The sequence below is a fragment of the Quercus suber genome, unplaced genomic scaffold, assembly GCF_002906115.3.
Source record: "Quercus suber isolate HL8 unplaced genomic scaffold, Cork oak 2.0 scaffold_328, whole genome shotgun sequence".
Lineage (NCBI taxonomy): Eukaryota > Viridiplantae > Streptophyta > Magnoliopsida > Fagales > Fagaceae > Quercus > Quercus suber.
In genome coordinates, this window is record NW_027069781.1 from 285,310 (window position 1) to 298,772 (window position 13,463).

General features: G+C 34.9%; 1 protein-coding gene across 2 annotated transcripts in view; it reads left to right on the forward strand.

The window, feature by feature from the left end:
* The window catches only part of LOC112004190 (ferredoxin-dependent glutamate synthase 1, chloroplastic/mitochondrial), a 36,150-nt gene that overhangs the window by 11,454 nt on the left and 11,233 nt on the right, over nt 1-13,463 (forward strand). For both annotated transcript variants that reach the window (XM_065783096.1, XM_065783097.1), the window contains exons 7-16: nt 1,193-1,289; nt 2,859-2,951; nt 3,483-3,628; nt 5,567-5,726; nt 6,626-6,736; nt 6,878-7,093; nt 8,783-8,940; nt 9,764-9,893; nt 12,771-12,829; nt 13,025-13,130. In XM_065783096.1, coding sequence (XP_065639168.1) covers nt 1,193-1,289; nt 2,859-2,951; nt 3,483-3,628; nt 5,567-5,726; nt 6,626-6,736; nt 6,878-7,093; nt 8,783-8,940; nt 9,764-9,893; nt 12,771-12,829; nt 13,025-13,130 — 1,276 coding nt within the window. The remainder of the gene's footprint in view (nt 1-1,192; nt 1,290-2,858; nt 2,952-3,482; nt 3,629-5,566; nt 5,727-6,625; nt 6,737-6,877; nt 7,094-8,782; nt 8,941-9,763; nt 9,894-12,770; nt 12,830-13,024; nt 13,131-13,463) is intronic.

Here is a 13,463-nt window from a genome sequence, read left to right on the forward strand (position 1 = left end):
AGGAAATAAGATATGTATAGACCATTTTTGCTGTAATAGGAACACAAATCTTGAATTAGGCTTATTGTTTAATTGTGTAGAGATTATATAAATCCAACTGTATGTAGGAAGGCGATTTCTCCTAACTGGTCACTTTCAACAAGCAATATGAATCATATTGCTTTACTTAGAATTCCTAGTCAACACGATTTTTGTACTTTGGAAAACTGAATAATGTATAAATTCAAATGAATGTAGGAGGGTGATTTCTTGGGCACTGCTAGATATGGCATCTCTACTACTGCCAGAACCCATACTGACAGATGATAATCTTAATTAACCAAAAAAAGAAAAAGGAAAAAGTGGAACTAAAAAGTAAGAAGTTTACTAACATTGGGGATGGTAAATCTTTTAGTGGGCCAATGCCAAATATAGCTGCATCTTTATTGCCAGATGATATACTGCTATATCTCTGCTGCTACCTTGGATACAGAATGCTGGAAGTTTAGCTGAAAGATCTCTTTAGTGCTCAGCATCATAATTACCTGATTATTTTGGACTACTAGTTTCTTTTGGAAAATTTTAGTTTCACATGTCACATTAATGTGCTACAGAGAACTTTTTCTGAGGAGAAAGATTAGTTGTTTTGCATTGCTTCAGTTTTGTTATAGTGGTCAAGTGGTTAAATTTCCCATTTTTTATTAGCTTAGCTTTTGTGACAAATGGTATTTTATTATAGTATCAGAGTAGTGGTCTTGAGTTTGAACCTTATCTCTGTGTACTTCTCATTTAAAGTTCCAAATCCAGGTGTTGGGCCCCACATATGGAGGGTGAGTCTGGGCTCACACGCGAGGATGAGTGTTAGGTAATGGCTAAGTAATTATATTCACCATTTCCAATTAGCTTAAGCTTTTGGGACAAGTGGTAGTTATTAAGTTCAATTTATGTGGTAGAAGACCGATGTGAAATCAAGAATAGAAGTTTGTGATGAATGCCTTTGTTGTAAAGTATTTGCATAGCATTACACATGTTTCTGGGGCTCGGTGATTATTATTTGTTGATGTCCTAAATTTTCTTTAGAAGCCTTTGGAGGATATATTGCCCTGTTGACGTTCTATCAATTACTCTTCTTTTTCTTTGACTTTCTTGTTTCTTTTTCGCAAACTTGTTATTCTTCTTTCTGATTGTTGCTATTCTAATTCTTATGACATAGTGATGGAAAAACAGTGGGGGCATGTCTTGATCGGAATGGACTTCGCCCTGCTAGGTATTGGCGGACATCAGACAATGTTGTCTATGTTGCATCTGAGGTGTGTTTTGCATTTTTCCTTTGATTTGATTTTTTTAATATACATAATTTGATAATTTTTCGTAAGAATTATGCTGTTTATATTTTATTTGTGGAGACGGGTCATTGCTTTAAAGTATGGGGTAAATGGAGGAGGTTGGACAACGAAGCTTGTGTGAAGAACTCATGGGTGTAGCTTATGGAAGAGTCTTAGAACAAGGTGGGATAGATTTGTTAGCCTTGTTTGTTTTGAGCTGGGAGTGGAGAATATGTGGTATTTGGCATGATAGGAGGTGTGGGGATCAACCTTTGAAGGAGTTGTATTCAATTTTCTACTCTTTGGTAGCTAACTGGGATGCTTTCTTACCTTCTTACTTGTAATGCAGTAGGGAGAGACATTGGGATGTTGATTCATAACATTGTTTAATGATGGGAATTGGACTGCTTCCATGCATGGATTATTGTATTCAAATACGCCAAGGAGTGCTGGCCCTGACAGAATGAGATGGAGTTTCAGAGGTATTAGGGTGTTTGATGTGCGGTCTTCCTGTGGTGTGCTATGAGCCCCAAGGGAGATCTTTTTCCCATGGAGAGGAATTTAGTGTGCCAAAGCCCCAAGAGGGGTAGCATTCATTGTCTGAACAACAACTTGGGGGAAGATTTCGACTAATGGTAATCTTAGAAAATGAGGAATCATTTATTGGTTGTGTAGGTGTAGCCAGGAGTTGGTGGATCATTTGTTGGTTCATTGTGATTTTGCTGATGCATTGTTGGACTATGTTTTTTGTCTCTTTGGAGCTGATTGGGTGATGCCACGTAGAGTATTTGATTTACTGGTTGGTTGGGGGAAATGGATTGGTAAATGTTTGTTTGCTGTGTGGAATTTAGTTTCTTTGTGTTTGATGTGGCTTTGAAGATGTGAAAGTTATGGAAGTGCAGTTCAGATTTTTGTTTCTTAGATTACTCTGTGAATGGTCAATTGTCCTTGGTCTTGGTGACAATGGTACTCTCAGTGAGTTCGCCAATTCAATATCTTTTACTTGTAATGTTTTGGATACAATTTTTTAGACTACCTTGTACTTTGTATTGTTTCTGGGGTAGTTTTTGTGGATTAAAATTATTTACTGGTTAGAGTTCAAATCTGCCTCATCTATGGATGATAGGGATTGGGTGTCTTGGCCCTTCAAAAAACTGTGAAATCTGGGCCTATTGGTTATAACTCAAAAGTTTCTTTATGATTGATGTATAACCATAAAAGGTGGATGGTTGGAGCATAAGTCTGTCTCATATTTTGATCCAGGGGATCAGCCTCTAGTTTGGCTTTTAGAATTCCTTGGCTTTCTTGAAACCAATTTACTCAGATTTGAATCTCCTTACTTGATCATCTGTCATGTCAGGCCGTACTCAAGGAAATCTCTTATTAATTAACAGTTCAGTCTAACTACAATCCTCTTGCCCATTGTTGCTTTTACTTCTAACAAGAAAATGTGTCAATTTCTCAAAAAAAGAAAAAGAAAAAGTATATTGAGGACATTAATAGGTTCCATGAATGTACTTAAGATATTAAGCATTCCTTTTTGTTCTTATTTAGGTTGGTGTCCTACCTATGGATGAGTCAAAAGTTACAATGAAAGGCCGACTAGGGCCAGGGATGATGATAGCTGTTGATTTAACCAGCGGACAGGTATGTACACCATTGTATTTTGGTTTTGCTTGGTGCCATTGCATGATTGTTGGTATTGGATTTATTTGTGATGGCTATCTATTAAGTTCAGGATTGAAGCCAGTGAGTAAATTACTGAATGATCAAATTTGTAGAACTTTTAATTTTTGATTGCTGTTGTAAGACAATTACTTATAAAAACATTCCTGATGATTCTTTTTTTGGTTTGTTTAAACTTATTAGAATCACGTTTTATGGGGTTTTTATTTTTATTTTTTTTAAAAGAATTTTTGGAGGGTTTCCTTCAAAAGTCACATTATTCAGTAGTAAAAGTCAGCATTGTCATTGTTGTTTCTTGCATGGCATTTCATTTTATTATTCAGTAGTGTTATGCCTGTGCAATGCATGGCTTAATCAAGAATCTTATGTAAACTAAAAAACTATATTTCAATAATATAAATAAAAGTGAGGTTAGTTTTCTTCATTTCTTTTCTATTTTTTCCAAATTGTTGACCAATTTTCCTAAAGGGTATGACATTATACTGATTGCAGGTTTATGAGAATACGGAGGTAAAAAAGCGAGTAGCCTTGTCAAATCCATTTGGAAAGTGGATAAAGGAAAACTTGCGATCCTTGAAGCCTGTGAACTTCCTATCAGGAACGGTTATGGACAATGATGCAATATTGAGACACCAACAGTAAGTGTTCTACTTCATGAACTGTTTGGAGATGACTCTGAGCACTGTGATGTGAGAGATGTTGTGAATGTTTCTTAATTTTTGTTTTTTTGGCTAACATGGGTATTCAGAGCTCAATGAGTCGGACCATTCCCCTAGGTGCGTGTAGTCTCCTCGTTCCACAAACACCAAGTAATTACAAGGAGGAATCCCCTGGGGGTGGTCCTAAGATGCTGTCTAGGAGTTTGGCACTTAAAGTTTCTTTCTTAATCCTATTAGACACATATACTCTGTTAATAATATATCTGCAATTGTGTAAATATATGATTGCTGATTGATGTGTCTCAAATGATAATTCATTTTGGTTCTAGTTATACCTATGGTGTTGTGATTATAAATGCGATCCATTCCTGGTATGAAGGCAATCTTCCTTGTTACTGAAATTTGGAAGTCAAATAAATTAATTGGAAACAATTTAGTTTAAAGGAATTGGGCATGTGCGTTTTTGTTTTACCAATGGTGATGTGATTATAAATGCAATCCATTCTTCTTTGCAAGGAAGGAAATCTTCCTGGTTAATGAAAATTTTTGAAGCCAAATAAATGCATTGCTTAAAAGAATTGGGTGCGTGCAAAAAGTAGTAACTTTGCAATAGAATTTCATGGCCTTCAGCTTTCTTGAACACAAATTTTTGTGAAGGTTCAGAGCTGATTTGGAATCATGTTGCACACTAAGTGCAATGATTTCTGGCTGGAAATTATCTCCTGTAGAAATAGCAGTAAAGTATTGGTCAAACCTTGGGGCCATTGCAAGTGCCCTCTGCCCAGGTGATGTATTCTAGGTTTTAGTATGGAAATCAGCATCTTCAAAATTGGGGTAAGACTAACTACTTACCCACTCTTTTTTTTTATTTTTTTATTTTTGTTTTTATAACAAGGGTGTCTAGACCTCTTCAAGTACCTCTTGACTATTCCCCTGGGCATGTGCAATCCTCCCGTTCTAGACAATGGGTAATTACAAGGAGGAATCCCTTAGGGGTGACCCCAAGATGTTGGCAAGAGGTTTTGAATTCAGGATTTCATGGATATCGTGAGACCTTAGGAACCACTAAGCCAACTCCTTGAGATTTACTACTTACCACCTTCTCTTAGACCTCACAAAAGTGGATGTCTTGTGCATTGTGTATGACCTTTAGGAATAGTGGTAAAGTTTATATACTTAAATGAACAAAGAGAAGGGGGTATCTTGCTTACTAATTTTATTTCCTGAGAAACCTTTACACTATTGATTAGCCTGGGATTATGATGAAGTTTGTTAAATAATGTACCCACTATTTTTAAAGTGGTGGTGGCGGTACAAAGAGGAGAAAATGCTTGCTAGCTTATTCTTCTTTTTTTTTTTTCTTTTTTGGAACTCTACTTCTGTGGTGTTATTGATGATGCATATGCATGTGTGTTTGTGTACTAATAATACTTTAGTATATGGATTAACCTGCAATGTGGATGAAGTTCCTTAGAGATAAAATCCTCAATCTTTAATAATGGCTGTGATACAAAAGTAAGTGAATCGCATTTCTTTTGCCCCTACTTTTGGGAAGCCAATGAATTGTAGGTATTATGCAGTGATATTTGTGTTCACACGTCTTTGTGCTGTTCTGGTATGTTCATTTTCTGTTTATGGTGTAATGTAATAGTAATGTAATAAAGTGGTTGATGGGAATCACATTCAGAAGACTGGATAGATTGCATTTCCTTGTTAAGTATCATATTGGTACTATATATTGAGACTGATTGCGTTACTTTGTTAATTGATCCCGGTATGACTACCTCAAGATTTTTATCAGATAAATTAATAGTTATCATCGGTAATTTGGTGATGGCCAAGAAATTAGTTTGAATACATTCTTGCAATAGTCTCCATTTTAAATGTTGTTCATTGTTTTGTATTTGATGGGACTAGGGCATTTGGCTACTCAAGCGAAGATGTGCAATTGGTTATTGAAACCATGGCTTCACAAGGGAAGGAGCCTACATTTTGCATGGGAGATGATATTCCACTGGCAATACTGTCTCAGAAGCCACACATGCTTTATGATTATTTTAAGCAGCGGTTTGCACAGGTATGCTATAATTTACTTAGAGTTGGTTTGCATGGGTTATTGTATGAAACTGGGAGATTTGGCCAGCCTCATGTCTCCTGGTCTGGGGCCTTTTTTGCTCCACTAGCCTTGATTGGCTGATGGAGGATTTGGACCTGCAGTTTTCAGGTCATGGGCCCCAAATAGGAACCACTGATTTACAAAGTTTCGTATAAAACTTACTCCAGACATTGTTTCATGCTTGCCTCCACTCAAGCGTATGAGCAAAGAATTTGTATATAAAGCTTGACCTGTTTTAGGGTATTATGCCCTGGAATGATCATGCATCCCAGTGTTTGAATGATTTGGGATGGGCTTTGCATGTTTACGTTGTGCCTTGCTATCAACAACTGGGTAACTTTGCATTGGATGTAGTGAGATTGTCTAAGATAGATGTAGTTCTGCAGTGTTGGCCACTTGTTGATCAATCTTGTCTCAAAACCAAATATCCCTCTCCATCTCACACCCACCCACTCTGCAGTTGGCCCTACAATATCTCTTGAGGGACCTCTTGTCCAGAACTGTGCCCATCGAGATGACATGGTCAAGTGCATTTCAAATTTCTCCTCTAGAGCGTTATCTATTCGATGGGAAAATCTAGACTGGGACTGTTAAAATTTTCAGTCTCTCTTATCAACTTTTTCCCTGGTGAAGCTGCAAGTTGCTGATGTATTTTTTTTCACTTCAATCTGCAGGCTTCATAAGAATTGTTCTCATGGACATTAGCATAATATATATTAAATTATATTATGTAAACCATTCTAAATATTATGGTGTTTCTTTGCTATCATTTTAAGGATTTTAGCTTGCAATTGGCTTTTTGATGAATTCTTGATGTTAATTTTATATTTGAACTGGTTTTTCATTTGTGTTATCTGCAGGTTACAAATCCAGCTATTGACCCTCTTAGAGAAGGACTAGTCATGTCTCTTGAAATCAATATTGGGAAGCGAAGAAATATTTTAGAGGTTGGACCTGAAAATGCTTCACAGGTTTGTTAGGATCTCTCTTTCTGCCATATTAATGGTGTTTTTAACAATTATTTTGCATTGAGTTTTAGGTAAAATGATAATGTAATGCTTTCCGTTTTCAAATTTTGAACTGCACTTTATTAATTTTTTGCCATGGAGCAGGTTATTTTGTCCAGTCCCGTACTCAATGAAGGGGAGCTTGAGTCCTTGCTAAATGATCCCTCTTTGAAACCCCAAGTTTTGCCGACATTTTTTGATATTCGTAAAGGAGTTGATGGTTCCTTGGAAAAGACACTAAATAAGCTTTGTGAAGCTGCTGATGAAGCTGTTCGAAATGGTTCCCAACTGCTTGTTCTGTCGGACCGTTCTGATGTGCTGGTAAAAAACTTTCACCTTTCCTCTGTATTCATCCTGAAGTTATCTTTGTTTTAATATCTCAATCCTTTTTTTAGCTTACTGAGAGTTTATATCTACTGTGAGCATGAGTTAAAACTTAAATTTATTAAGTTTAAAAAATTTATATTTAGTTAAATGACCATTGAACAGAAACTTTTCTAGTTCACTACTAGCATTATTCCTGATCATATCGATTTTTGAACTTCCTGATTGTTATTCGTTGTCCAGCATTTTTCTTGATAAAGTTTTATGGCTTTATAAAATATTGTATGTTATGAAAACGATTGCCATTTGTCCTACACGTAGTGGCTCATGTTCTAGTGTGTATGCGTGAGTTTTTATGTAAACACACACACACATATACATGCGTGCGTGTGTGATACTTTAACGTACTCCTCATTAAAGCCTGTGAGGAAACTTTCTTGTAGACTGATCATAGTTTTAAAAACCGGACCGGACTGGCCGGTTCAACCGGGAACCGGACCTTAATCTGGTCGGTTATTAGTAAAAACCGAAAATGGAAAAAAACAGAAAACCCGGAAAAACTGCCGGTTTAACCGGAAACCGGTACGGTTAAACCGGTTTTAAGCTGCTTTGATCATTAACCCTTCGGCCACTGTGTTTCTGACCCCAAAAAAAAAAAAAAAAAAAAAAGAGATTTTTTTTCAAATTTAAGAAGAAGAGAGATTTTGCAAGCTGTGAAGCCTAAGACACCCACATTGACACAAGAAATATCAGATTTACTATTTATGACTTGACACAGTTGAAAAAGAACCGAGGAAACCCAAACCAAAGAGATGCAGCCATGTAGGAACAATCTGTCCGCTTCAGTTTCAGAGCTTTCTTGCTGCTCTTGTATTTTTTTTTTTTTGGTTGAATAAAAAGAATGAGAAAAATCTTGCTGCTGCTCTTGTAGACTTGCACATGCACGGATGCACATATATTGACGAGAGAGAGAGAGAGAGAGAGAGAGTTTTGAAGACAAAGTGATGAAAAATTAGAAAAAAGTAAAAAAAGAAACTAGTACAGAGCTTTTATTTAACCAAGGTGTGGATGTAAGATTTCAAAATATGTGGTAGGTGGAGTATCAACGTGTAAAGGACTAAAGGTAGGATATGTGGTGGAAAAGAAATATCAAGGGGGCAATGATGTTGTTACTCGCAGGTGACATTTTGTTATTTGAAAAATAAAAGAATAACTAAAATAATTTTTGTAATAGGCTTTAGTTCGGTTGTCTAATTATATTCGTAATATTTTTACAATATAGATGGTTAGTTTTTATTGATTCAAATTTGAACTTAATACTAAGAGTACTTTTTTGCCTTAATAATAACAACGAATAACAACTAAGTAACAACTTGTCACTTAGGATTTGTTGTAAAAATGTTGTGAAAATATTGTGAACATATCATTTTTTATAAATTAAAGTTAAGGTTAAATGTTTTACTGTTATTTAATTAAATTTTTTAGTTAAAGTATTAGTTATAAAATTATTTATTTATTTATATTTTATAATTATTAATTAATTATTTATGACATCATCGGTTTGACCATCGGTCTGACCATAAAACCAAGAATCCCTCTCCATTCCGGTTCTTTGACCGTACCGGTTTTTAAAACCATGAGACTGATTTTCTTATTTTGGAGCAATGCTGTTTCTTTTTCTTCCAGGAACCAACTCGTCCGGCAGTTCCAATACTTCTGGCTGTTGGTGCGGTTCATCAGCATCTTATTCAGAATGGATTGCGAATGTCAGCTTCTATTGTTGCAGACACTGCACAATGCTTCAGCACTCATCAGTTTGCCTGTTTGGTTGGATTTGGTGCAAGGTCATTTTTCCCTTATAAAATTTTTTAAATAGTGGATGTCTTTTTATTTGTTGAAAAAAATTAACAAATATTGTTTGTTGTTAATATTTTCTTAAAGCATTATTTTGTTTGGTCTGATTCCAGTTACTCTAAAATGTTCTCAGATAAATTCACTTTCTGTGTATTAGTTGCATTATCTTAGAAAATTTCATAGATCCTTTATAGTTGACACCTATGAAAAAAATAGATTGTTTATAGCTGATCCCACTGTGGGAAGCATAAAATTACAAATGTGGGGGGGGGGGGGGGGGGGGGGAGGGGGGTGGGGGAGGGGGATTTGTACCCATAATCTCTCCATGGAGAGGAGCATACAATGCTACTGAGCCATGAGGCTCTTGGCAGTTGTACAGCATACATAAAATAGAACAAAGTGTATTTCTGTAAATGCAGGAACAGTTTTTTATTACTTATAAAAAAAAAGTAGGAATAGTTTCTTGAAAGTAAAGCTATAAGTTGCAGGGACAAGATTACTTTCTGGAAATGTCTCAGTAGCTGATTAAATCCCTCTAACAGTGTAGAATATTGTAAAAATGCTTTAAATGTATATTAACTCCTGTTCCTGTTTTACTTGCACGTTCAGTTGTGTTAATGCTTGTCAAGAATTCCCACAGTTCATTCATTAAAAACTTGACCAAACTGTCTTATGAAAAGATCTTAGAAGGTTCTACATCCCTCTGAATCAGAATCCTCTTCTTCATCTTGATTCCATTATTTGGGCTTGTTGATACTTCTATTTTTTATCTTGAAAATGCTTTACACTATATCTCTTGAATAATTTTTTCAGTGCCATATGTCCATACTTGGCACTAGAAACATGCCGACAGTGGCGTCTGAGTAATAAAACCGTAAATTTGATGAGGAATGGAAAGATGCCTACTGTAACAATTGAGCAGGCTCAAAAGAACTTTTGCAAGGTCAGTACATCAATATTAGAAGGAGTATTTTAGGGATGTAAATATTTTGTTGTAATTTTCTAATGCAATTCATGTAATATTGTTCCCATTGCGTGTGTTGGCCCAATTCAATTCCGGCACTTATGTTAAGTGCGTTAAAACTTGCCAATGGTCTTGTAGCCAAGTGGCACTTGGGTTCTTTTGTAACCACTTGTACTGGGGTTCTATCCCCCACACTTACCAAGCAAAACAATAGGGACTTGCATAGAAATATTTAGTTAATTATTGTGAATTGTTTATTGGATTGGTTCTTATTCTGTTTTTATGGTTGTTGTTTTCTTATTTATTTTCATTGCTTATTTGATATTAAAGGAAAAATTTTAACATATTTGCCTAGGTTTGTTAAGGGGAACTAGGTAGATCATTTTTATGTTCAATAAAAACAATTTAGTATTGAAAGGCAATGCAATATGCAAACGAAACAAATTATTATGCTTTTATGTATTAATGGTCACTCTTAAACTTACGTTTGGTATTAGAACATGGCATTCAGCTATTGCATTAATAATTAGTGCTTTGCAAGGAAAATTGTTTATTTGAGGTTGCTTGAAAATTGGTTTCCTTATTATTAATTTTTTGATAACTAATGAAATTGTATTAATAAAAAATCAGGTACACCAGGGGTGTACATGGATAACAGTACATCAAAATCTTAAATTACAATGATCAAGCATTTCTAAAAAAATCGGTTTCCTTATGATGAAAGTTTAAATATAGATCATTAATAAGTTAAGAAATAGTGTAAAGAACATGGCAAGCTTTACTTAAAAGGGAGGTAGTTCCTAGGTATTCAAAGGCAAAAGGCTACCTTAACTAAAGGCCTTTTATCACTTGAGGCATGAGGCAACAAAATGGCACTAGCTGAATTAAAGCGAAGTACCAAGTAATAAATATAGTTAATACATATAGAATTTACAAATAAATCAGATGGTTCTATTTCTCAATTTTTTTGACTTGCTCTTTTGGAACCTTCCTTTGGAACCAAGGTCGAAAAGATTGAGAAAAATTGATCATTCACAACCATTGATAAAGGATTCATCAAAAAGTTAAGGATTAGTAATCCTTTTTAGAAATTTAATGGATTTGACATTATACATATGCCGGGAAGGTAATCAAAAAAGGAAAGAAGATGAGTTCCCTTTTCTTTTATAATTTAGGAGTTGTGTGAGATGATAGTCTCATTCATGGTTTTGAATGAGAGAAAAAAGTGAGGAATCGTGGTGTGTGTGTGTTTGATGTGCTCCCTTACTATAAGCTATTGTCTGGTCCTCCCACTGATGCGTTTCCTTGGGAGTGCATTTGGTGTGCAAAGGTGCCTAAACATGTTCTTTCTTTTTATGGACAATAGCTAGGGGTGGGATACTCACCACTGATAATGTAGTTAAGAGAGGTCAGTTTGTGGTTAATAGGTGTTGCTTATGTTGTTGTGAGTGGGAATCTGTGGATCATCTTTTGCTCCATTGTAAGATTTCTTACGCTTTTTGGAGTGCAGTTTTTGAGGCGTTTAGGATTCAGTGGGTAATGCCGAGAACGGTTAGCTCTCTTCTTTTTGCTTGGAGAGACTGGTTTGGAAAGCACCTATCAACTATATGGAATATGGTCCCGACATGTTTAATGTGGTTAGCTTGGCAAGAACGTAATATTTGCACCTTTGAAGACAATGAGAGACCCTTAGACCTCTTAAAATCTCTTCTCTTCGGCACTTTGTTTCAGTGGGCTTGTATTTGGGGTTTTATGCATTGTGTTTTGATTTCTGAATTCTTACAATCTGTTAGCTTTAGTTCTTGAACTTGTATTTATTTCTTGTTCAGAGTGTTCATTATCTTGAACATGATGTTCAATTTTTTCTATAAAAGTCTTATTAACTTAAAAAAAAAAAAAAAGAGTGAGGAATCCTCTTTTCAACTTGTCTCTCCCATTGCAAAATTATATGTATCTAATGTATTGAAATGTTACAATCAATTGTTTTTGACATGTGTTGCGTGAAGATTAGGTCTAGCATTTAATCCAAAATAGATTTAATATGGTTTAGGCTCTATTAATTATTTTAGAAATAGGTGTTACAACAAGCATCTAGAAATTAATTAATGTTTTACAAAAAGCTTTTGTAAATAATTAATCTAACAATAAATTTACAACAAGCTTCTATAAATTAAAAATAACATAGGTTTACAAGCTCCTGAAAAAAAAAAACCAAAAAAAAAAAAAAAAAAGACTTAGGCTTTCACCTTAGCGCCTATTTCATGGTTTAAGGTGATCGCCTTGCTTGCCTACGATCTAAAGGCGAGTGCATCATTAAAGTTGCCTGGCATGCCTTTGACTACCGTGCGTATTTCAAAAGAGGATCTATGAGTTTTTGGATGTACAAGGTTACCAAAGCAATCACACAATGTTGTGTGATTATGTTGGAAACTCGTTTATTGCCTGCATATTTTATATATATTATATTGCAGATATTATACTACAATATATAATTTTATAACTTTAACCTCAAAATATATGGACTGGGAAGAGATATAGGAACATGAAGTTACATGTTTGCATGTGCCATGCATGCATGCACTCACGAACGGTTGTAGGTTAAAGAACAGAAGTGCAATGTAACAAAGACTGTATGTCTGGTATCTTTAGCTTGGATTTTTATGGAAAGTGTATTCATTATCTCTGTGTTTTACTTTTCTATAAAATTTCTGGACATTGGGTTGTCTGATGATTCATTTTAGTGAGTTCTACCTTAAGAATTATCCACTTCTGGTTTATCTGTGGTTTCAATAGAAAAAAATGTTGCTCTATTCCATTGCTTTACTATTTTATACTGATCGTTTCTAATTATTTCAGGCTGTTAAATCCGGTCTTCTCAAAATTCTTTCCAAAATGGGAATCTCATTGCTTTCTAGGTATTAACTCTTTTTTTTTAATATTTTTGTTTTTTGTAGTCAGTTATATCAGTTCTGCCACAATAATTATTCGATTTACATGGTCCACATTTTTTGTTTTTTGTTTTAAATAGGTCAGTTTACAGCTGTGCTTTTTAAGTTCATAATTTATGTAGTCATGTTGGCAACTCCACTTACTAGTTTCTGGTCTTATAGTTATTGTGGTGCACAGATATTTGAGATTTATGGATTAGGGAAGGAGATTGTTGATCTTTCATTTTGTGGAAGTGTCTCAAAAATTGGTGGCTTAACTTTTGATGAGGTAAGGAAAACTTAAATGAAGCCCTTGGACTTGTGGTTGAATATATTTTCTTTTATATTGGCTTTAGATAAAGGAATTCATATTTTACAGAAAATCTAAAATGATGGGGTTTATCGTTCCATTATTTAAACTCCCCCCAAATATTAATTTCATTGTTTAAATATCATATAGAAAAGGAAATAACATTCATCAGCTCTATGAAGTTCTTGTTGGTTTGGTATATGCCTATACCATATAGCTTATTTCTGGTGGCTTTATTTGCTTAAAAAAGAATTTGAACAAAAGTAGAATTGTACCAAAAAGAAAATGAAAAAGGGTGTGGCTTAAAAAAGA